The following is a 24,496-nucleotide window of genomic DNA, read 5'->3' as shown; positions in this document are numbered from 1 at the left end:
TTGTCAATAAAATAATCAAGCAAATTCTCAAAACAAAGCTAGAAATAGAAAAGGGGCTTGGGCGGACGAACTGCATACGATACTTTGGGCCTACCGAACAACATCTCGGACCACAACGAGAGAAACTCATTTCTCTATGGTCTATGGATCTGAGGCGATGATCCCTACAAAGAATGGGGTGATCAATCAATGAAGAACCACCTTCAACCTTGAAGGCAATGTCCAATTATTGGCCACAAATCTTGATATACTGGACGAAGCAAGGGAGTTAGCTCGCATGAGGGTAGCTATCTATTAACAACGGATCACAAGGTATTACAATGAAAAGTTCGAGCTCGGTGCTATAATGTCGGTGACCTCATGCTGTGCCTTATTCTTCCCGGAGCTCGCAAAGCCAGCGACGGAGCACTAAGCCCGAACTGGAAGGCCCTTACATTATCAAAGAAAACATTAGCAACGGAGCATACCACCTTGCAGATATGAATGAAGCTATTCTCCCACGAGCTTGGAACGCAGAGCATCTCAGACCATATTTTCGATAAGCAACACTTTTTCTTTACACATGATGTTCGACTGATGTTCTACTTATGCTGATATTGCTCTGTTAACGAACTAAATTTATTATCATTGCTAACATCACTTATTATTTTCGTTTTTTCGCTAAGTGGTAAGAAACAATTTTAATTCGGGGTTAGAAGGCTATGGTTTGCGAGTTGGGGCCTATTCAACTTAGCCAATGTGCCATGATTTGCGGCTTATTTGAGCATTCATCTTAGTCTTCGCCTTAGGTCGGGGTCGGCGAACTGGAGCCCGTTCATCTTAACCAGAGTGTCATGGTTCGACGCCTGCTAAGCCATCACCTCGGCTAAAAACTTATAAGTCATGGTTCACTAGCTGAGGTCTTTTTATCTTAACAAAAGTCATGGACTGCGACCTACTTGGGTGTTCATCTTGACCTCGCTAAGCCCTTAAAAGTCATGGTATGTTAGCTGTGATCAAATTACGATCTACCTAAACGTATAGCTTGACGGCAAAATGTGATTTAATTATCATATGTTAGCTTAGATTTGATCTCATGATCATGACCTACTAGGTATACGGTTTGAATTAATGAAATCTTACTTGAATCTTACCCAAAGTTATTTAGTTTTGAGATTTATCAGTTGCGAGCTAAGGGTGTTCTTGAATTAACTGAATTTAAAGTTCATCTTTGTGTTTGGTTTTAGCTTGCAACAAAGAATAAAGAAGCAAACAAACTCAATTGAATAAGAAAAAATGTATTACTTTCTAAATCCAAGTACAAGGATAAAGTAGGAAAAAGAAAAAATCTTAATGGCTTGGAGAAGCCAAGTTCAGAACAGCTGCATCTTGAGGAGTTGGATTGCCGGCGTCTTCAACAGAGAGGTCGACTACAACCTGATCAGGTTTGAGTTCGGCAGCGACAACTCTAGAGCTCGCGACATCGACGGCATATTTCTTCACCGCCTCCTCGCCGAAGCAGGAGAAGTCGAGATTTGGATGCGCTTTCCACAAAGTAAAGAGAAATGCACCGCAGATGTTGGACTCGACCTCCTCGCGTTCCTTCGAGACTCGAACCTCGACATCGACCTTCAGCTGCTCGATCTCTTTCTTTGCTGCTTTAGCTCGCTGCCTGCCTGCTCCAAAGCACCTTGTGCCACAGCCAGCTCCGCCTCAACCTTATTTAGCTTTGAAGTCACCTGGGAGAAGGTCAACTCGTACATTCTCTTCTTGCATCCCAGCTCGTCCTCAGCCTCTTGCTTGGCTCTCTCAGCCTCCCTGACCCGCCGGCCCTCCATGCCCTCAGCCATGTTCCGGTACTTCTTGGACTCACTGGTCACGAAAGCCAGATTCTCTTCCAGCTTTCTCTTATCCTTCCTCAGCAGCTTGGAAGCAGCCTCGAGCTTCTCTTTTTCCTTGATGGCTTGGGCTTTCTCTTCCATCTGCTTGAAGACTCCCAGGGAAGCCTATTAGGCTTGAGAGGTTAGTACATTTAAAAAAAAAAAAAAAAAAAACCTTACCAGAAGATTGTGGCGAGTAACGTAGTCGTCGAGCGCTTCACCCCGATACTTCCTTCCTGTCCAAATTCTTGGTATAATTACCAAGAACCCTATCCAAGCTATCAAGGAGGGGGCGAAGTACGACCCGCCGACTGCAACCTCAGATGCGTTCGGCTCTGTAGAAGTGTTTTCCCTCTTCCTCTTGTTTGCTTAGGCATGTTGAACGACCTGCGAGGTTGGAGAAGCTTTCCTTTTGCTCCCGGCAGCAAGAGCTTCCTCACGAACCACAAACCTACTGCGATTCACTACAGTCATCGCCGCCGCACATTGCGAGGAGGTGCCTGTCGGAACAGGATTTAGGAAGTCGTGGCAGTTGGGGTGGGGTCAGGACCAAGCTGGGCAACGAGGCTGCGCTTCTGCTGGCCGCCTCGACGCGAGGCTCCACCCCTTGGACTTTGGCGGGAGAAGAGGATGCGCCGACGACCTTAGGCAAACTCGAGATTGCAGAAGAGTCAGGTCTCTCGAGTTGAAGCTTCATTGCTTCGGATGATGAAGGTAAGGCCACAAGTGTAACTCCTCCACGAGCACTACTTTCCCTGACTGGGCTATTGTTAAAGTCGACCTCGTCAAAGACCGACCTTATCTCCCTTTGGCCACGAACTCTGATGTCCTCCTTCCTGATATCCTTGATGCTGAAAGGGGACCGAGCTGGAAGTCACAAAGCAGAGAGTCGCAGAACTCGCAATTGTCTTCGTCAATCTTCGCTTCTGAAGCTATTTGAAGATCTTGTGCCTCGAAGATGGTTAGCTCGAGCTGCCCACCAGTGACGTCTGTAAAATTGAAAAGACACTCGTAAATAGAAAATGATAACAAATGAATTGCTGCTGCAAGTGCGGGCGGGCTGGAAAACTACTTACTCGGTACAAGAACAAAGCTAAAGTTGTTAAGGTTTTGAAGAGAAGAACAGGAAATGTAGAACCGTTGGGACTTATAGTCTCCTACATTGGACTTGCCCTTGGCCTTCCCTTGAGGCAATACCTTCTTACAGTCTGAAGAACGAGATTCCATATAATACAGCCCGTCCTTGGTACCTTTGAAAGAGTAAAGGTACCTCAGGATTTTAGGGGTTGGAAGAGGAAGTTGGTTCTTTTTGAAAGGAAGGGCTAAGGAGGTTATCTAGGTGTACGAGTTGGGGCTCAATTGGAAAGGAGTGAGTTTCAAGTCGTTCAAAATGGCTATGAGGTAGAGTTGAAGTGGAAACCTAAAACCAAATTCTAAGTGTTGGGGGCTGATGACGATGAACCCCACGGGGAGGAAAAGCTGCGTGGTTACCAAGAGAAGGCACCATCAAACGTGTGCCGCAGGGGAGGCAATATGAAGAAGTGCACAACGTCAGCTCGCCGATCGTCAGCTTCGAAGGATAACGCTTGAAGATCTCGTAAGTTGCATGCTCCTCGGCAGCTCGCTGGGCGACTGCAGGGCGGTATGCTAAGGAACTCTCTCAGTGACCTTGAAGTCTAACGAAGCCACGTCCTGAGCAGTCCGCGACAGCATCCCTTCCCTTTGCCCCAAAGAGCTAGAAGTATCATTGTCTTTTACCCTGTGGTTGTGGCGCTTCTGACCTAATGTAGACATCTACGATGAAAAAACAACAAAAAGAGAAAAAAAGAGTCAGGTCGCCGAGAACAGACCAGTCCTCACGAACCAAAGATCCTAAGGAGACTTCCTACCTATCAGGTCGCGTGCGCTTCGCAACAGGTTATGACTTACAACAGGGGGGATTAAATCTATAAACCCATTGAGCCTACCAAAACAATTCGAAGCTAGCCTTAAAAGACACAGCCCTCGCCAAGAGACGAGGTATGGAGACGGAATCGAAAGAAAGAGGGATAGCAAAAATGAAATGAATTAAAAGAATGCGAGAAACTTACTGTTCTTAACCGATTGCTGCAAGAGTCGAGGGGAGGAACCAGCTAGAAAGCGAAGGTGAAAGGCAGAGAAGCTTTGGAACCGTCACACAATGGCATTTTGGAGTCAAGAGGAAGAAGAAGTTTGAGAATGCAGAGAATATTTTCAAAATGACACGATAAAGGGGGGGGGGAAGGAATTTCCTCACGCTTTTATAGTTTTGGGGCACTCCACCGTTGGATGAAGAGACCGACGAGCTGCCCTAGATCCAATGGTGGTGCGCGAGAGCATGGGACCCACGAACATAATGATTAAGCGGTTATGGGGAACGTGCACATTAATGGCGCCTCAGACAAGACGTGCAACATGAAATGGCATAATTTGAAACGATTGGGCAGAAGTCCAGAAGGTGGATTGATAGCTTGCATAGCCCAATCCGGTCGGCATCTATCAGCTCGCACTCTGAAGATCGCACCACAAGTTGGGGGGCTAGTGTTACGGGTATTTCTTGAACCGCCTTGGGCTATTGACATGACTGCTTTGGGCTGGGACTGGTCCAATGATGAAGCCCAACCTTTCGGAGTACAACGGGCCCAAGAACAAAGATGATTTTGCGAGGTCACATAATTGCCAAGGCGCGAGCTCTGATTACGATAGCAAGCGAGCTATCGGCAATGGCTCTAGCTCGCTGGTCAACCTGATTAGCTCGCAAAGAAGACCACGAAGCAGAATAATCGGATCTAATGTCTGCCTGTCCTTATCTATGGAAAGCCAGACCCCACATGGTGCGGAACTTTTACTCCCTATTTTAAGGAGATAAGAAGGGCACTTTGTCCCTCACGAGGTGACCCCACCATATTTAACTTCGTAAATTATCTATATCCCACACTATAAATAGAGGATCAGAAGCTATTGTACAGGCATGATAACAAATATACACTGTTACTCTGCAAAAAATATCAGAGAACAGTCGTGGACTAGGCACCATTTTGTAGGGGTGTCAAAAAATATCCGAAAACCGGTGAACCGGACCAAACCGAACTGAACCAAACCGTGCCTTTTGGATTGGTTCTATGGTTCAACGGTTAGATTCTGGTTCTAAAAAATTAAGAATTGATATATTTGGTTTGTTACTTTCTTTTCAAACCGTGGTTCGAACCGAACCGGAACCGATATTATACTTGTGTATATATATATATTATAATTTTTTGGGTATATATATACATATGCATAAATATATTATTACTTGCAATTTTAATCTGCTAGTTTTTATTTATTTCTTTTTTGTTGTTGGCTATTGTTATTCATAAACTTTTTTTTTTCTAGACTTTTATGCGCTATTGATATACTAAATAGTCGATGTAATCTCATTTGATGAGGTAGTCTATGAATTATTTTGTTCTACTTTTACTTCAATATTTGAAGCATTAATGAAGTTATGAGTTTATTTTAATTAACAAATTTGTTTGTAATTTCATATTTTGCGAAAATGTTTAGAAGCTAAATGTTAATTGGATAGAACCGAAACCGGTCCGATGCAACGGATTGGTTATGGTTTGGTTTTATATATGTAATGGTTCGGTTACGATTTTTATTTTTTCGGAACCGTTAAAAATGGTTCGGTAACTGGATTCTAATAGAACCGGATCAATCCGAACCGTTGACACCCCTACCATTCTGGCTGAACCACGTAAAAAACCATTGCGCATTGTTTGTTGATGGTGTTGTTGTTCTCTTCCCTTCGCATTTGTGATTACTAGATTAGTACGGGCCGACGAATCTTGGTCGACCATTTTTGCATGTCGACAAGAATATTTATAGTGACTTTAGGACTCAAGAAATTCTACCCTTAGATTTAAGCAGAAAAACCTTCCTTAAGCTGAAATCATCTACTTGCTGATGTCTTTCCATTCAAAAGAAATTTACAAGAAGAACATGCAGTCATGTTCAAGAGGTAGAGGTTAGGAACAAGCTAGAGCTACAAAAATACATGTTTTTTCTTCAGTTACATGTTCTTTCTTCAGTTTCTAGTTAGTGGAAGACAAAGTTCTCCTCCTCCTCATTATGCTCCTGCTGCTACCATGGTGTAAAGTCTCCCTGGCTTCCCCTTCATCGTCGTAGGCAGAGGCACCCTCGTATTCTTCTTCAGTTTCCTGGTCACTGGAGCTTCCAACTTCAATTGGTGCCTTTCCCTTGGCTTTAGCTGCAGCTGCTGCTGACTGCATGTACTGGAAGAAAGTTGACTCTGCTTCTTTCTTGTTTCTGCTGCTATCAGCCCAAGTGTCACTCTCTTTCTCTGCACCTTCTTGGAAAGAATAGCTCTTTGCTTTTCCATCATACAATGGAAGGAGAGATTTCAATGACTCTGACTTAGGTTCTATCCCTTCCTAAACTATAGGTTGTTGAGAGCTTCCTTTCTATGTCCTCCTTTTGCTTTACCAAATCATCCAGCCTTTCAAGCATTTTGTTTGGAACTGCTTCCTCTGCAGCATTTTGCTCGAGTTCTGTAATTGCCTGATCAAATGTTTTCTTTTGGAGCTGAAGAAAATGCTGAAACACCGAATATATAGCATCAGAAACGTTTATTTTATTGATTGTCAAAGTATTGTCTATGTTATGTGATTGTAAGGCTGCGTTTCCTTTTTAATCAATCATTTCCCTGCAAGGAAATTTTGGATTGAATTGGTGGGTTCCAATTACTTAAATCACAACTTTATTGAGTCATCTGTATATCACCTACTTGGTGGAGCATGTTTTCCTTAACAAAAAAAAAAAAAAAAAAGAAAAAAGAAATGCAAGAAGTAAAGATGCTAAACTCACTCGCTTTTCTAAGAATTTTCCCAAGTCTTGACTTTGGAGCTTCTTTTTCCTCCAAAATATACAACAGAATCGTACAACTACCACTAGTACTATCAATGTTACAGTCTCGAGCAACAGAAATAACAGAATTGTCCTTTCATCACCTGAATCAAGGAACTGGTAAATGAAAAGTTGCAAAGATTGATGTAGCTAAAAGGAAAGAAAGAGGAGAAAAAAGAGGGTAAAGAGAACCCAAAGGAGTAACAGTTTTGATGGATTCAAATTGCTATACAATATCCTCATACAAAAACAATAACAAAGCTACCTGTGTAGATGCTAACATGCTGGGGTTCTGCTTGGGAGCAGCTGGTTGCAAGCTTCTGACCTGGCAATAACTGAAGTATTAGGATGCATCACAATGAAGGCAACAATTATTGTAGTAGTTCGAGATTGTTACGTGTGCTACGGCATGGAAGTCGGTTGCCAATATCTGCATCAAATGGTGAAATTAAGTTGTAACCTCAACCACGAGCTGAGTTTAAATTTAAACTTATCAACTCATGTAAAGTTAGAACTGTCAAATGTGGTTGTAGAAATTTGCCTCTTGAAGGGATAGACACAAAGTGGCCTTTCTACTGACCACCCAATAAAAAAAAGCAACAATGATTAAATAAACAAAACATGTCGTTCATGCTGAGAGCTGTAGCGACCTATAATTAGAAGAGCATCTTTTACTGTTAACTGTTTATGAACTAAACAGAGCATATTTTTTCTACTAACTGACAGGAAATCAAAATAACCAAACGTTGGGACATCCTAAAGTTGAGTTCTATGACCTCAGTATAAGTCTATTTCAATCCATCCAGCTAGTAGAAGAGGCTTCTTGAGTATGAATCGAGACTTTCAATGCACGGGCAGAACAGTTCTTTTTTTTTTTTTTTTTCCCTTCCACTTGAAAGGGGCAAGTTATCAGGAGGAGAGTAGCTTGAATCTAGATGCCCTACAATACTTCTTCAGGCAGAAATATAATGATTTATACTAATTTATTCAACAAAATAAATAATATAAATATTCAAATCACAGGTCCAAACTCGTCCAACCTATGATGCTATACAGGAACAAATATTCCACTCTCCCATTTGATGAAAAATGATGCTAATATTTGCTTGAGGCTAGGATCTAAACATCTTGTTAAAACTAGGAACGAGGTCTCATGATTTCTCTATATATAGACCAACATAATGTTGTAATTTCAAGCAACAAAATTATTAAATATACATCCAGTGGACTCATCTTCTTAAGCACACAAGGTTTATGAAAAAACTCACTTGAAGCAGTAATAAAGGCAAGAATGATGCTTTCATCTAGCACAAAGTGTTGCAGATCACTCTCTTTCAATATGGATGGTAATTGACCTGATGCTGTTACCAGTTAAAAGATGTAAACCATGTTAAGGTTTATGTTCCGAAGCAGGAAATGATGAAAACAAGGAAGATAAAAGTATAAAATATGACCTATGAAAAGTCAGAATACCAGGATAACTTTCAGACCAGTAGATGGTCCCGGTTGCTGGGACAAGTAAAGTGAACACAACATTTTTTGGTTTCAGGGCTGAGATGTAAGTGTACTCGCCAATTGTATGGCTGACTTTTCCTTCCATCTCTGCCTGAGAGATATAAACTGCATAGCCTGAACAATCAAGAAATGGACTAACTTGAACTACAAAATCTAGCGGTGCAGCTTTGGGAAATTTCTTGGGAACTCCAGTTGGTGAAATTGAATACAGGAAACCATCCAATGAACCAATAGATATCCAGCCTGTTACAGCAATTTTTAGTAATAGAAACTGAGTAAATTTCATGACTAAATCTTTCAGGTACGAGTCTGCAGATACAATGCCTGAATTGATTTCATCATTTGCATAGAGCACTTGTAACTGAAATTATTTCTAATAACTTGTATGATTGGTATATTTTCAGCATCCATCCATCTTCTGAGTCTTGCTTTGGATTGTAAAGTACTACATGCCTGCAACATGCTTTCTTGCAATATTTCAGGTTTTTTTCTTTTCAGAACATTATTTTTCTGTTGGGACCATGGGGAAGGGGGGGGCGCTCAAATCCTTGCCAGGAATGTTTGGTTATGACCCAATATGATCTTAAAGTGACATTTCCCACTGTTCATAACCAAAAGTGTCTCCATGTCCAATCACTTCGAGAACTTGATTTATATATATTAGCGTTTCTTAGATATACATATCTACTTACCGTTAGAATCAATAACTGGCGCACAATCTGTTGTACTTAATGGTCCAATACTACTTTGCCACAAAACTGTTCCAGTAGAAGCATCAAGAGCCAGCACAAGAGCCTTAACTGGTACAGTAACATATACCCGACCATTGTTTCCCGGACTAATCACAAAACTCTTGTCTAATGCACTCAAATCCTGGATCCACTTAAAATGAGGACTTCCAAGTGACATTGCATAGACTTCCCCTTCTGTATTTGAGATCTGCAGGTATAGAACACACAGACAAACCATACCATAAACTCAGGCGTACCAAATGATCAGAGAAAGGAGGAAAAAAGTATTTGACATTATAAATGAAAATTGTCTAAAGATGTGTCATTTTTGCTTTGCTCCCCAAAAAGATTGGTTCGGAAAAATTAGTTGTCATCGCAAAATTTGGTCACTGCTATTATTTTCTAGGCTAGGAAGTACACCCAACTCCATTAAAATCTAAATGCAAGAAAGCAAATAAAAAAAGAAGAGAAAAAAAGAACTCCACGTAGAATGAGAGGACCATACGTATACACTAGCTTCACACTGGTCAATAACAGGTGCTGAGTCAAAATAACAATCTTTATAGTTTTTCCTGCAACCTTGACGATACCCAGATTGATAAAGCACAGGGCCAGCACTCCATAGCATTTGGCCCTGGAGCCTGTACGCAAAGAGTCCCCTGTTTTTAACGTTGATAAACACAGACGAACTCAATGTGCTGACAGAGAGACCAACAATTTCACCCGTCTCTTCTCCTGGATCTGGATCAAAGAAAACCTCCACGGCAGATTCAGAAGTTCCAATATTCAAAGGATTGATTCTCATCACTCTATTTTCTGCTGCCAAATAAATCTGCCAACAATTGGGCTACCATGGTCAACAGGGTTGCAGATAGGACGCGACGACACAACCTAACAAGGCAAACATCTCATACCTTTCTTGAACCACCGTGAACCGGAGCAATTCCAGCATTACACGTATACTTTAGATTGACTGTCCAAGCAATGGAACCGTTGCTTTCAAACGCAAAGAACCTTCTTTCTAAACAACTGTAGACTCTTCCATCATCTCGAATCAGAGGCTTCGAAAGCCTGAGGATGCTTTTTCTCGATGAGGATTGGGCTGAAAATCAAAGGAATCCAGATTGTTAGAATCTGAGGGAAAATTTGGGAGTTAACATAATGACCGAGAAAAATAGAGAAAAGGACCTGAAAATAGATGGGGATTCGAAGCGTATTTCTGTAATTGCGACGCCTGAGAAGCGACGAAGGCTGACTGAACGAGGAGGAGTACAATGAGAATGGATTGTGTCGGCATTAGTCGCAGAGGTTGAACTTCAATCTGTCGAAGGGCGGAGAAGTTGGGAACTCTCTCAATTATTTTCTAGGGTTTTGTTTAATATGAATTTCCAACAAAAGAAACGGTTACTTAACGGTTATGAGGAATTGGCGGGAAAGTGAAGCCGGACTTTAACCCGTTTCCCCGTACAAGTATCCATTCTGCCCGCTTGCTGCAATCCGTCACGAAGACCCGACATCTAATAACCAGATGAGGCCGTTTGGATTGGTCATAGTCCATTATTCTCCCTATTTTCGTATTTTATTTATATGTTCTGTTTTGAAAATTAAAAAGAACAAAACACTTTAAAATACCATCAATATTTTCTAAAATCGATATATATATTTATAATATCAAATTAGTTCTTATTTATTTTTTCAAATTTATTTAATTTTTCAATCAAAAAGTAATTTAGACAATTTGCACTTAAAAAATAAATAAACACGACTTTAACATAACAAAAAAAAAAAATATTTTGAAAACTTGAAATACCAAAAGTAAATACCCGAGATTAAGGTAGAATTTACCCAAATAAAGGTAAAACCGACACCCAAAATGATGAAACTTAATTTAACAGTAACTGTTTTCAGTAAATCGACATCTTTGTTCTGAATACATTTTTTAACATCTTTAGTATCATCATGTTCCTCTACTAAAGTCCCACTAGTGCTTGTCTCTCAAATATCAGATGCTCGTCTTTCTGATGTTCTTGCTGCCTCTGATAGGCCAAGGATGAGATTCCCCAGCATGATCAAACTGAGTTGCTGCTTACTGCAGAAATATAGCAGCATAAACAGCCAGCACCTCCGAGAACCCTCCAGTGTTCACAAAGGCCAAAGGTGTTGGTGCTCTTCTCCTGGTGGTTTAGAGATGGAATACAATGAAATGGGAGAGACATCTGCTTGATCATCCCATCTTGTGGGAATGGCAGGCAAGACGGGTTCCCAGCTGCTTAACATCGGTGCTCTTCGGCCAGGCGATTTTGTTCCCCCAGGCTTTCACCTGAACCACGAATCACAGGGAACTAAGTACAAGATCTGTACTCTCATTGGAAAGTCACAAGTCATATAGAGAGGGGAATGGAAGAATGCACCGTGTCTAGGACATCCTTTTCAGGAAAAAAATATAACTTACTGGTGCTCAACTACGCATAATAAGGGCTGTTCTTGCTCGTATATGATGAGTTGAATTTGATTGGTGCTGCAAGCTACTTGCTGCAGTCTCCACTACTTTGAGAACCATCGGATAAATCCAAACTAAAGTCTTGATTTCCAAATGCCATCCTCTGAAACATTCTGATTTCTGCATATTGTTCCTTCGAATCAAGATCTATACTTTGTCCAGGTTTAATCCCATTGGATAGATCTGGCTCCCCTGCAGAGCCTAAAACTCGAACTAACTGACAACGGGATCAAAGAGAAATATCAATTTAAAGTTGAGACGACCTGAAATGAAATGAAGAGGTAAACTATATGAAAATGTCATTTTTTTTTACCAATACCTGACTCATTTGTGGCCTCTTTGAGGCTAAATGACGTGTACAAGCTGCAGCTGCTTCAATCATCGTCAGCATCTCATCTTTAACATAGTTATTTTCCAGCCTTGGGTCTATCAACTCTTGGAACCTTTCACTTTCAAGTGCCCGAGTAAGCAATGGCCGAGCCTACAAGACAGCAGGGATATTGAGACAACAATTCAGCCAGACAACTGGAAAAAGATCTGACTACATATGCAAGCCTTATCAGGAACATTAGGAAGGGCAACAAATATTACTTCCTACTTTTACCAACTTTTTACACGCCTGCAAAAAAGGAAAGAAAAATACAAGAAAGTCGTATTTGTATGTTGGCCTCCCCTTTTCTATTTTTGCAAGACTCTATCCACAACTCAAAACCCATGACCTTTCAGTCAAAGAAAATTTGAAAAACTAATTTTGTTGCCTTCATTTCTGAATATGTTTGTTTGATCAAACTTTAGCACATTTGACAAGCTTATGTTGCTGTTTTGCATGCCAAAACAGCAACATATGGAATTGGGAGTACGAAAGCCAAAACGGCAAGTTTTTCACCAATCAACAATCAAACAGCAGGTTCCTTCCCCAAGGTTCTCCACCAGCCGCACCTATCATTTTCACTTTGCCCACATCCTTTCTCTCAAATCATATGGCCCTTATCAGCATACTTTCTTTTCTCAATTATTGGGGGGGGGGGGGGAGTTTCCATTGGAATAAGGCATTCTATCGCGGTACTCAACTAATTTCATTCTACAAAGCACTCAACTTCAAACATCTCATTCAAGTATAAGGTGGATTTTCTCATTTCAAAGAAAGGCAGTATTTAGCCCAAGTGAATTTTTATAACAAGTTAACAACTATGTTGGAAGTTACAATGATTTTACTCTGCATTGCCGCTGAATGACATGAAATAGGATTGAACAATTAAATTAATTCAGTTGTACAAAAATGCAGTAGATCATATGAAAAAAAAAAAAAAAAAGTCTTCCCTTAAAAGCAAACTAAGGATTCCTACAAGAATCAGAACTGCAAATAGCAGATGGACTGAACAGAGAGCTCCTTGCTAATTCAAAATAGTACCAAAATGTGAATCCACGTGGGTGAATGAATAGCATGTCCACCCTATTTTACTAGCATAGTACGAAAAAGACATAATTTAATTCACAAATCAATTCAGTATCTTATTTATGATTTCTTCTTTTAGGGTGGGGAAGGGGAAGAATGGTGATTTGAGTTTTGGAGTCCAATAATTCAGAAGTCTACAGACCACACTATTTCCAGTCAAAGAAGGTGAGCCTTGATCGCAATGATAAAGTTGCTCCCTTGTGACTGGAAGATCACAAGTTCAAGTTATGGAAACTACCACTTTGCAAAGTAAGGGTAGAGTTGTATACAAATACAACCTCCTCCAACCCTCACAAAGCGGGAAACCTCGTGCAATTGGGGATACCATTTACTGTTTCCAGCTAAAAGTATAAAGTGAAAAGAAGCAAACATTCTACTAAAAAAAAAACTTGTAAAATTGAATAACGAACCACATAATTATGTTGAAAGAATTTATATAGACATGATTGCAGAACTGAAGAATTAAAGTAGCCTGGACAATCTGCAAATATGAAGAACAGAATCCAAGGCAGGCAAGGAATTACAAGAGTACAGATCTAAAATAGAACAAAAGAAAAACTTCAAATCTTTTAATGCTAAAACTATTCACTAAGAGTTGCCTAACGTTTCAAGTAGCAAAAGGTTTGAAGCAAGAGCTTTTGAAGCCAAAGTTTCAAACTTGCCACTTAAAATGTTGTGTCTTTACTGATGCATTGTCTATCTGAAATGACCAGAATTATTGAGGCTTGAGTCTTGAGATCTTACCCATTCAACTAGGCTCTCAGCACCCTCTGGTTGAGATGCATCAACAGGTTTGCGACCAGTAATGAGCTCTAGAAGTACCACACCAAAGGAAAAAACATCAGACTTTTCAGTCAACTTTCCAGATGATGCATACTCCGGAGCCATGTATCTGGAAAATTACCAAAAGCCATTTAACAGACTAATATAAACAAGAAAGGATACCATGGTGCACATTCATGATTCTTCATTATCTCAAAGAACATTTCTCGCTAAATTTTTGGGAGACAAAAGAAATACATTTCAGTTTGGTGTGAGACTGGAGCTGCAAAGGCGCCCAGCCGGACCAAGCCTATAAAGGCTCAGGCTTGTTTGTAAGAATTTTGTCAAGTTCAGGCTTGATGTCTTTGTGATCTCGAATTTGAGGCATGAGCTTGTTTATTAAGAATTTCTCTACACTTGAGCTCAACTCAGTTACACTAAACGAGCTTCAAATGTGCCTTTTAATGACCACTAAATTTAAACGCCGTATAAAGCTCAGTTTTAGACTCATTTAAAGCTCAAATCAGTAACCAGGACTGCTACAATCCAAACACTTGTTAAAAAAACAGCATTCAAGAAATAACATATAAAATTAGTATAACACATAAAAATATTATATTTTGATATATTTAAATTTTGAATAATATAAATAGTCTAATAAAAAATCAGTTGTAAAAAGTTCATATTATTTTGGAAAAAGCCACAAACAAGGTTGTTCATCGAACCGAGCAGTCAAGCATCCTAAAGCTCAAACTTGCTCATTTACTAAATGAGCTTAAAAGTTAAGCTCAAGCTTGCTTATTTAACTAAATGAATAAGCTTGAATGAGCCAAAATCAGGCAGAGCTTTGAGCCACTCATGAGAGGCTGTGTTCATTTGCAACCCTGGTGTGACATATCCTCTACCTATTACATGCTACTATTGAAATCCCATTATGCCGAAGATCTCTACTGTAAAGGCCATCAAAGAAGTTTTCTTACTAAAAGGTCAACACAAGCACCAACAGATGTACTTGCCACTACACTAGCCTAATCTTTTAGTAGCTCTCAATGGGTAGCCACATAATATTACCTACCCAAAAGTTCCAACTACACGAGTCGTCACATGTGAATTTGCATCTGCTGCTAACTTTGCTAGTCCAAAATCGGCAACCTGTAGTCAGACAAACCTCCACCATGAGCACATTAAGTGCCAACAGAAAGAATAAAGAATAACGAAAATACCATTCAAATTATGATAGTTGAAGCATGCTAGTAAAAAGGCAAACAAAAAAGGGATATCATGTTGCAAAATTAGTGAAAGGAATGATGTGAAAGGAATACGGAGAAAATGTATTGTTATCAGAAATCTGGCTAAGAAAAGGCACACCTGAGCTGTAAAGTTGTTATCTAATAGAATGTTTGACGACTTAATATCCCTATGAATAATTCGGGGATTGCCTGATAAAAATGAAAAAAAAAAGAAAAAGTAAACATCACGGGACATGTCAGTGATATAAACAATTGAAAGAGAAAAAATGTAAGCATGACAACAGAGCACAATTATCTTTGCTACAATGAAGACTGTACTTGGCCCGTCTTTTTAACATTAATCATTTGATTGTTCAGATGCAAGAAAGGGGGTGCCCTGCACAAACTAGTGTGCCCAAGCATGCATGTGTCTTGCACATTTCACAGCATAGCATACAATGAAGTTGAAATAATTAAATAAGTATGAATGCATGAAAATGATCCAAATACAAAGAACTAGTACTGGTAATTACATGTGCATCAATATTCTATAGGCTTCACAGGTAAAACAATAAAAACAGGAAGTACAGAAACAAGAACATTACAATCTTCATGCAGGTAAGCTATTCCGCGAGCTGCACCAGCAGCAACTTTTACCCGGGTTGCCCATTTAATGACTGGTCTGCCATCAGCTGCCAGAAGACAAGAAAGCAATGGCAGCGGAATTAGTTAAGGGTAATTTTCAGTTGAACATAAACTCAAACAACTTAGCTGATTAGGCAGGAATGTTTAACGGGAGAAAATATATGGAAATATTTAAATTTTAGAGGACGCAAAGATGATTGATTGACCTCTAAAACAAGTTAACTGATTACAGGATGTTTCTCCGCAAAAGAACCCTTTACATTTTACAACAAGGGCTTTTCAACGCATGGTCAATGAAAAATTTACAAATTGATTTTTAACTAAATAGTTACACAGATCATGATTATGGTCCTACATGAATCCTGATAATATTTATTAAAAAAATGGTTTGCTTTGACAAACAAGCTAAGTTTGAGGTCTTCTTCAAAGATATACTTGGACAGGGAAAAAAAAAAACCTACCATGGAGATGATAGTCAAGGGTATTGTTCGGGACGTAGTCATAGACAAGCAACCTTTCATTCTCGGATATACAGTAACCCACAAGCGAAACCAGATGACGGTGGTGAATACGGCTGATAATCTCAACTTCTGCTCTAAACTCACGCTCCCCTTGTCCAGCACCAATTTTTAGCTGTTTAACTGCAACTTCTTTTCCCTCTACGAGCAATCCTTTGTAAACACAACCAAATCCACCTTCACCCAAAAGATTTTCCGCTGAAAACCCATTTGTAGCCCTGGCTAGCTCTTCGTATGTGAACCACGACCTTGAATTACCCAGAGCGCTTATTGGTGAGTCCTTAATATCACTTCCGGAAGTACATCTGTCTGGGTGAGCTGGATATTGGGCGTTTAGAAACGATGAATCTGGAGATCACAGGCAAGTCCACTTGAGTTATTTCTATATGCTCCTTTACATCAAAACAGTCATGGCAGTTCTATAACCAACTCCAGTATATAGTACATAGCATATTTCGCATTGTGGCATCTCAAATTTAGAAGAATAATTATCTTAAAATTCATTTTGCTCCATATGGTTTGCTGAAAATTTAATAGAACCAAAAAGAATTGAAATTTATAAGAGAGACCTAAGCTTACAATGGAAAAAAGATTGCTATCTTTCACTATCAGAGCTTTCCATAGTGAATGATAAAACATAACCTCTTATCAAATTCAGTTCTTCATCCCATTGTTCAAAACATGTGAAAACAAAAATCTTAGACTCTTTGACTACAATTTCATTTTTAATTTTAAAATTTTATAAAAAAAATATTTATAAAATTTTGAAAACAAAACTGTACTCTAGTGAGCCTTTAGTAAAAGATATAAGATCACAACAACACATCAAATCTTTATCTCTTTATGTGAGGTCAAGTATATGAATTTTAACTAGCTAGTCATTTTTACCTATAAACCTGTCTTTTGTAACCCTTATAATTCTTTATATTATTTTATCTAATAAATTTTATATTAGTTGTTGACTGCTTAATGCAATTTTCTTCCCTTTTTTTGGTCTTAGACCAATTATATATAAATATTCACGTGTAAAGATACGATATCACTTGTACTCTTGATAAGTGAATTAAAATAGCTTCAGATGCCATTTAATGACATGGACCAAAATTTCATGCTTGTGTGATCAGAAATTGGAATTATTACATTTTTTTATGTCTAATTTAGAATTTAGGCTTTATTTAAATCTTGGAACTAAGATTTTAGATTCTATTTTTAGTATGATATATTTAGATTTATCTTTTATTTTAAGATTTCTTTGAAAATTTGAATTATCTTTTTAGTTTTAGCTTTAGTGATGTAATTAGAAATGATTGAGATTATTGAATTGAAAACAATTGCTAAAATCTTTCCCTACTGCAATCTCTCTCTCTCTCTCACACACACACACATGCCTCTTGTTTTCTTCCCAAACTTTCTGCAAATTCTTGCTGTCCCACATCAGTGTGCTCTAGCCAAGCCTATGCAATAAGCATCACAAAATTTTGTAATTGCTTGGAACAGAACATTTTTATGGTAGGGATAGTTGCTTTAAATAGAACACGCTCTGACATGACATGAAACTGCTAACTTCTGCTGATTTAACATGAAGAGAATTGCATATATTAGTTAAAGGATGGCATGCATTAATTCTCTATAGATAAGCCTTAATAAAGACAATTCAATATCTATGATTGAAAAGATTGGTCAAAAAGAACACAGGAGAGGCATATTTAAACATCATACAGAGACTTACATGAATTTGGGAAGAATAATAATGCATAACGTAATTACCACACCTACCAGCTCCCCTTCTCTTCTGCTTCCGAGCAAACCACACAGCCACTATGACAAGACCAAGTCCCAAAAATCCAAGGGCAACACCAAGTGCCACGGCAGTTCCAGCCTTGATGCCACCACTCTCTGCTGGTGCAGCATTTGCGCTTATACTTGAACCGGATGATGTTGGCTTTCCAGGTGGAACGCCTATAGGCAAAGAGAGGTTGAATGAAAGGGGAGCTCCACCAGTAGAATAATTAATTGAACCATTAGAAGGAGAAGTATTAGGGCCTGGAATCAAGGAGCTTGTAGGGGGCAAAGAACTGGGTGAAGAAACAGGTGGTGAAGGGGGTGTTAGTGCAGAGGGTGGGGGAGAATTTTCAAGTTGTTTTGCAGGTGGTAGAGGAGTATCGGCAGATGGTGGCGATGTTCTTTCTGAGGGAGAAAGGGGAGAAGGCACGACAATTGAGGGACTAGGTGAAGATGATTTGGGGTTAGCAACTTCTAATGGCGGTGATTGGGACAAAATTGGAGGGGGTGGCGAAATGGGAACGGGAGGATGGCTAGCAGGTGGTGGAGATGGTGGAGGAGAGGAAGGTGGCAGTGAGGCTGAAGTGTTGGAAGATGTTGGAGGAGCTGGCAGCTTAGAAGGCTGATTGGGTGCAGAATCTTTGGGAGGATCTGTAGTGGCTGAAGAGTTTGAAGAAGATGGGGAAGAATCGCTTGACTGATTAAGGCTGGAAGGCGGTGGAATTGCATCAACAGAAGTGTTGGCAGGCTGTGTTGTAGCCATCTCTTTAGGAACAGTCCCTTAATGAAAAACTATCCGTCATCCCAAATGGCATTGCTGTATTGTAAAGACTGTGTCGGCATATTTCTCCTTTTTTCCAAATAATTCAAACAAGAGGCAAATCCCAATTACCCAGAATCTTTTGCCATCAGTACCCAAATTCTGCAAACAACAGTATGATGAAATTCGAATTCAAAAGGCAGCTTTACAAACACCTAGAAAAATCCAGCTAAGAGAAGAGAACCCTAACGTGAGCCCAACCCCTATCACCAATTTTAGAATTTTGAATTCTGATGCAAATAAAAAGATCAACAGAATCAACTCAGATCAAATCCAGAATTTCAAAAACCGCTTTCGAGATTCACAAATAGAATTAAGTCGATAAACATAAACTTTCATCTGCAAATGCAGCCTACTCAGATAAGCAAAACTAACAAAGAACATAAGAAGCTCCTTGAGAGAAAACGGCGAAACCATACTCGTGAGATGCACAAGGGAAGTTAGGACCGACTTCCAAAGAGTCTTCCAGCTACAGAGAGAGAATCAGAATCAACGAAATAAAAAAAAAAAAAAAAGTCTTAAAATGATCAAAGAACAAAGGAATTAAACAACGGATTCAAACCCAGACGAACATTGGACATACACTAACGAGGACTTCCAAGAAAGTGGTGCGGATTGGCGAGTGTTAAATGGAAGCAATTGCAAAGAAGAAATCATCATATCACCAGCCATGAGCTTTGGTGGCAATAACACGGGAATGTTCTTGAAATTCCTTTTCTATCTCTCCGCGATCTCATTCTCATTGCCGTAAAAGTGTATTAACTTGGCATTTTGTTTGGATTAATTAATTAAAAACCATTAGAAAATCCCATCAATCCACGTGGGCGGGTGTGAGATTTTTTTTTTCTTTTCTTTTCTTTTCTTCTCTTTTTCGTTCTTTTATATCTTACAAAAATTTCACATTTTTCAGTTATTATTTCTCAGAGTTTCCAAATTTTATTGTCCTCTTGCCACGTGGTTAACAGGAAAGTAAGTAAAAACAGAACAGCGTATGAAGCGGACAAATCCTTTTAGTTTTATCTTTGTTTCTTTTTCATATATAATAATATAATATTAATCTTACTGTCCACTCCTTTAAGAAAATATCTATAGCTAATTAAATATACCCAAATCGGGTTGTGAATATAAAAATCTTTCACACTACGGACAATTACAGAATTGCAGATGCAAATTTTAATGTAATTTTTTCTTTTTTAGTTTTGTGTGATAAAAATATCTGAAAGTAATAAAAATATTCTTTCACTACCCGAAGAATGAACAAAATCAAAAACCTCGATGCTGGCTGGCAGGCTTTAAACAACATGAAGTAGTAACAAGAAGCTAGAGTAAGACCTGCAACATTATTATTGATCTTATGTTTGTATACATAGATGCAAACAAATTTACAAATACACACAATTTTCAGTAACAATGAGTAGAGCAACCCAGGTATAAGTGTACCAGATTGGTTCTTTAAGAAGAAGAAGAAGAAGAACGGCCTTGACTTCTCTACATCTTCAGCATGAACAACTTATTATTAGACAATCCATAGAATTGATCATTTCAATGACAGTAGTGGCCAAACCAGCAGAATTTCCCTCCCCCTTCATATCCCATTTCATCCTCACCTCGGCTGTGGATCCACCAGAGTAGATTGGTAAGCGAGTTGCCATCGTCGAACCCATTCAAGTTCCTGATCTTACTCAAAGCACCTTCCCTGTCGTAAATCCCTTCCAAAGCATACACAAATCCCTTCCATCCTTCTGACACTCCCTCTCTTGCCAAGGCCGGCATTGTCCATGCTGCAAGCTCTCTCACAAAACCAATTTCAGAGAAGAGGATTTCGCTAATTGGCAGTAGAGGCAAGAGTTGAATCCCCAGCCTGCATTCCCTCCAGTCGGCTGGTGCGAACCAGAGGCCACTGTCCCTCTTATTAGCCCACAGAACCCCCACCACTCTATTATCTCTTGTGAATTCTTCTGGATATAGAGTGTCTCCCTCTCTCACATGCCACCATGTTCGAGCTGAATGGATCTCCATCGCTGCCAGCGTCGATCCAGTGGCAACCAGGTGGCTGTCTCCGTAAGCCAGCCCCATCAGCGCTGCCGAGTAATACGCATTCACCGCCTCGCTCGTGCTCTCCTGATTTCTCCCGTCTGCAAATTCAGTCAGCCCTCCAGCCCACGAATGCAATTTCCACAAATCGAAGCATCTCAACCGGGGATAACTTGAATTCCCTCGCTTGCTCAAGTTCATAAAATCTGCCATGAGGGTGTATGCTTGAGGCCTGTACTTTCTCCCCCAGGCCGGATCAATCTTAGCAAGCACTGCAATTGCATAAACAAAGTGTCCCAGCTGATAATGGTGATTATTGTAGACTCCAAACCCGAAATCAGCCCCCGAGTCCAAAGAACCTTGTTTGGTCAGAATGCCGCCCCATTTCCCATCATACACGAAACCATTCGCGCTACACGTTCCATCCAGCCATGGCTCCATTGAATCCTTCAAGAACTTACTGACAACCGGGATTACATCAAGAAAACACACTTCTTCTGCAATCAAAGCCAATCTTGCAGCTCTTGCAATCTGTTTGCCATAAGAATAGGACGATGTTGTCGATATTGTTGCTGACTTGAGAGCCTCGGCATCTTTGCTAAGCGCGTTAATGATTTCAGGAAAGGACTCTTCTTTGATACCTCCGATTGAGTGCCAGGTTACGGAAACAGGGTCACTTTTCAATGCCCATGAATCTCCAACAACCCCCACAAGCTCACCATCGATGCTTTTGTACTTGAAATCATCCAAAACAATGGCGCCACAATCACTGCCCGAGAGAAGCCGAAGATGGAGAGGGTGAGCCAGCATGAGCAGATCTCCCCACCCTTTTTTCTGCCATTTGTACTCCACACAGAATGGCTTCGTAAACGCGGCTTCGCCAGACACAGGATAACAAGAACTGAACCGATCGAGTATCGCTTCGGATCGGGGATCCGAATCGGGAAGAACAGCAATCCGGATTCTGCCGGTGAACCCGCCGCAACTGATCCTGGAAACGTCGTGGGTAAGGCTAATCGGCGAAGAGGAATACAACAGCCATGTCTGGTTGTTGTTGAGCTTGATGGTGTATTTGGTGAGGGAAGTGTTGGAATAGAACTCAAGAATGGCGTGAATGGTCGAAATAGAGAGGGAAACGTTGGCGGCGGCTACGCAGGTCAAGTAAGGGCTTCCTCGGACGAGGAAGAACCGGAGATTGCTCGACGGGAGGTCGAGGGTTACGCTGAGATCGCTGAAAGAGGAGACGACATGGTTCAAGTTCGGCTCGGAGACTTCTGAAGCGGAGACGGTGAGATCGGCGTTGAAGACCTGGTAGGTGAGGGCGGAGTTGGAGAAGAGAGACGGGTAGCAGAGAGAGAGAGAGAGGGGCGAGGATTTAACGAGGTAGGGGTGAAAGTACTCGGGTTGGTCGCCAATTTTTAGGACGAAGTTCTGGAAGAAGGAGCTGGTGGGGAGAGGGGAGGAGAGGAGGTGGGGAGAGAAGAAGGGAGAGGGGTCGGGGAGGACGGTGGACTGGGTTTGGGGGAAGAGGAACGGGTGGGTCGGCGGCCGTGGTGGCTCCACGGGCGGCGGAGGAGTAGTGGGAGGAGGAGGAGGAGGAGGAGGAGGCAGGGGCCGGGGCGGGGATGGGGGCCGGGGCCGGGGCGGGGAGGGGGGCGGGCTAGGTTCTACCAATCCGAATGCGAGTCCGATGTTTTTCAGAAATTGCCAGGCCATGGTGGAGGGCCTGGAGCCTATATATATTTATAAATAAATGATTAATAAAGGCTTATTGAGTTGAGTTGAGTTGAGTTGAATTGACTGATTTAGGCAATGGGGATGGGAGATTGGAGATTGGAGATCGAAACGGGGAAAGACAAAGAGACTTAAAGGCTCGGAGTGTGACACGTTTGAGTTGAAATGAATTGAATTGGAAGTGAATTTCATGGATTTATATGAAAGAAAAGGAATAAATTTGGGAGGACTTTTGCAGGAAAAGAAAGTCATATTTTCAGTTTTGGAAATTCCATTTCAACTCAAATGGTTTTTCTATTTTATATAAAGGAATTCTTGAACTTAATTTTTGGCTTAGAGGCTTCAACTACCCATTTAATAATAATAATAATAATAATAAACAATATTCTCAAGAATCTATCCCAAATGGTGTTTGAAATTTAGAATTTTGTCAATTCTCAACTAACCTATGCTTATTTAGATTCTTGAATTTTCTTCTTCCAACTTATGCTATCAAAGCAAGAAAGAAAACATGTTTACAAAGTCACTCAAAGTCGATATTTTCCTTAGACTCAAGAAAATGATTTGCATGATTAATTTTGAAGTGTTTGATTTAAGGTTATTTAAAATTAAAAAAGTTTGTGACTTCTCGAGATTATCGCATTAACGTTATTTCTTGTCGTTCGTGCCCTCAATTTCAGCAAATAAGGTAAATCGCAGGTAGATTTTTGACCTTTATCTAGATCAAGTATTAAACTCGTGACCTACTTGTTGGTTCCTAATGATGGCAAATATATTTTAAGAGGGGGTGAATTGAGATTTATATAGATTTTTGATAATTTAAAACTTTGATTGTTGATAGAATACTAGATTTCGAAATATAGGCTATATGTTTTGAAATAAACCTTTCTGTTAACTAGGTTTCTTAATCTACTATATATGTTTCGAAATATAACTCACTGTTTTACAAGTTTTGAAATATGAAATGTATGTTTCGAAATCTACTTCATTGTTTTACTTGATTCGAAATCCTTTACCTTATATTTCAAAATAATGATCTTTGAAAAATATGATTTATATATTTAAGAGTATACCAAAGATGTTTGTATATCAAATATATGTTTTCTATGTATATGTATAAACTTATGCTTACGAAAACTTTATTTTAGACTTTGATAACAAAGCATATGAAAGCATGTGTAATAGGCAATAATGATAAGCGAAAGTTAAAAAACACTTGCATACAAGATGTATAGTGGTTCGGCACCCCGCCTAATCCACTACCTTCAAGCTTACCCACTTGAAGGATTTTTTAATCCCAATCACTTTTTACTTAGTGATCAACCACAACAAGGGTTTTATCACGGTTCACCATAAAACCTTACAAAGTGAGTTTTTACGGGCTCAACTCAAACCTAGCACCAAATGAGTTTTAAGACTAAACTCAAACCTTTGACACGATGAGTTTTAGGCTTAACTCAAACTTTTATACCACAATGAGTTTTAGGCTAAACTCAAACCTTACAACAATCAAGATAAATAAAGTTTTTTTTTACAACCCAATGGAATGTATAACAATGAATATCTTACCAATGTGGTTGTACAAACCTCTTAACTTGAGGTGAGGAGAGCTGAAGAGATGAGACTAGTTGTTTGCACTTGCTTCTCATTTTTCACATCACAATGCACATCTAGGATCGTATGAATGGATCTTCTTGAAAGCTTATCAAACTAATTTAGATCACTTGTGCTTGTGTGTGTGTCTCTAGTGTGTGCTCACTCGTTGTGTCTTGTTGTCTCTTTATCAATCTCTTCCTGTCTTCAAATACCTGCTATTTACACCAAAAGATAGAAATTTGACCGTTTTATAGCCGTTAGAGACAAGACAGAAAAGTAGATTTCGAAACATACATAATAGGTTTTGAAACATCACAATTTTACACATAGGTTTCGAAACATACTTCTCATGTTTCAAAACATACAATTTTTCGAGCTGGATATGCATC

At 39.8% G+C, this 24,496-nt stretch overlaps 2 protein-coding genes across 2 annotated transcripts in view; both read right to left on the bottom strand.

The window, feature by feature from the left end:
• LOC127804304 (protein GAMETE EXPRESSED 3) overlaps nucleotides 1-10,545 on the bottom strand; it is an 11,686-nt gene extending 1,141 nt beyond the window's left edge. Inside the window, exons 1-9 of the mRNA XM_052341150.1 lie at nucleotides 10,220-10,545; nucleotides 9,946-10,133; nucleotides 9,537-9,863; nucleotides 8,993-9,239; nucleotides 8,259-8,543; nucleotides 8,054-8,146; nucleotides 7,183-7,215; nucleotides 7,051-7,110; nucleotides 6,747-6,889 (exon numbers count right to left, since the gene is read on the bottom strand). Of these exons, the coding sequence (XP_052197110.1) occupies nucleotides 6,747-6,889; nucleotides 7,051-7,110; nucleotides 7,183-7,215; nucleotides 8,054-8,146; nucleotides 8,259-8,543; nucleotides 8,993-9,239; nucleotides 9,537-9,863; nucleotides 9,946-10,133; nucleotides 10,220-10,328 (1,485 nt within the window). The 5' untranslated portion in view covers nucleotides 10,329-10,545. The remainder of the gene's footprint in view (nucleotides 1-6,746; nucleotides 6,890-7,050; nucleotides 7,111-7,182; nucleotides 7,216-8,053; nucleotides 8,147-8,258; nucleotides 8,544-8,992; nucleotides 9,240-9,536; nucleotides 9,864-9,945; nucleotides 10,134-10,219) is intronic.
• Nucleotides 10,546-10,918: 373 nt separating this feature from the next.
• LOC127803693 (uncharacterized) lies at nucleotides 10,919-22,546 on the bottom strand. The gene is made up of 10 exons (XM_052340119.1): nucleotides 20,288-22,546; nucleotides 17,918-18,703; nucleotides 16,085-16,489; nucleotides 15,584-15,670; nucleotides 15,118-15,188; nucleotides 14,825-14,901; nucleotides 13,732-13,879; nucleotides 11,851-12,012; nucleotides 11,484-11,748; nucleotides 10,919-11,351 (listed from the first exon to the last, which is right to left on the bottom strand). Exons 1-9 carry the CDS (start codon nucleotides 22,491-22,493, stop codon nucleotides 11,557-11,559), a joined length of 4,134 nt encoding a protein of 1,377 aa, XP_052196079.1. The 5' UTR covers nucleotides 22,494-22,546; the 3' UTR covers nucleotides 10,919-11,351; nucleotides 11,484-11,556.
• Nucleotides 22,547-24,496: the final 1,950 nt, after the last annotated feature.

The sequence above is a fragment of the Diospyros lotus genome, chromosome 6 (assembly GCF_014633365.1).
Source record: "Diospyros lotus cultivar Yz01 chromosome 6, ASM1463336v1, whole genome shotgun sequence".
NCBI classification, from domain to species: Eukaryota; Viridiplantae; Streptophyta; class Magnoliopsida; order Ericales; family Ebenaceae; genus Diospyros; species Diospyros lotus.
The sequence above is the reverse complement of the archived record's forward strand: the minus strand, read 5'-3'. Positions and strand labels throughout refer to the sequence as shown.

Bases quoted from the DNA above. Each gene is read 5' to 3' on its own strand.
- LOC127803693 (XM_052340119.1), bottom strand. From the start codon at position 22,493: ATGGCCTGGCAATTTCTGAAAAACATCGGACTCGCATTCGGATTGGTA. The intron at 15,671-16,084 runs GTAGGTTTTTTT...GTCTTCTGGCAG, and splicing joins CCTTGACTATCATCTCCATG to CTGATGGCAGACCAGTCATT. The intron at 11,749-11,850 runs GTATTGGTAAAA...TCCCGTTGTCAG, and splicing joins AGAGGCCACAAATGAGTCAG to TTAGTTCGAGTTTTAGGCTC.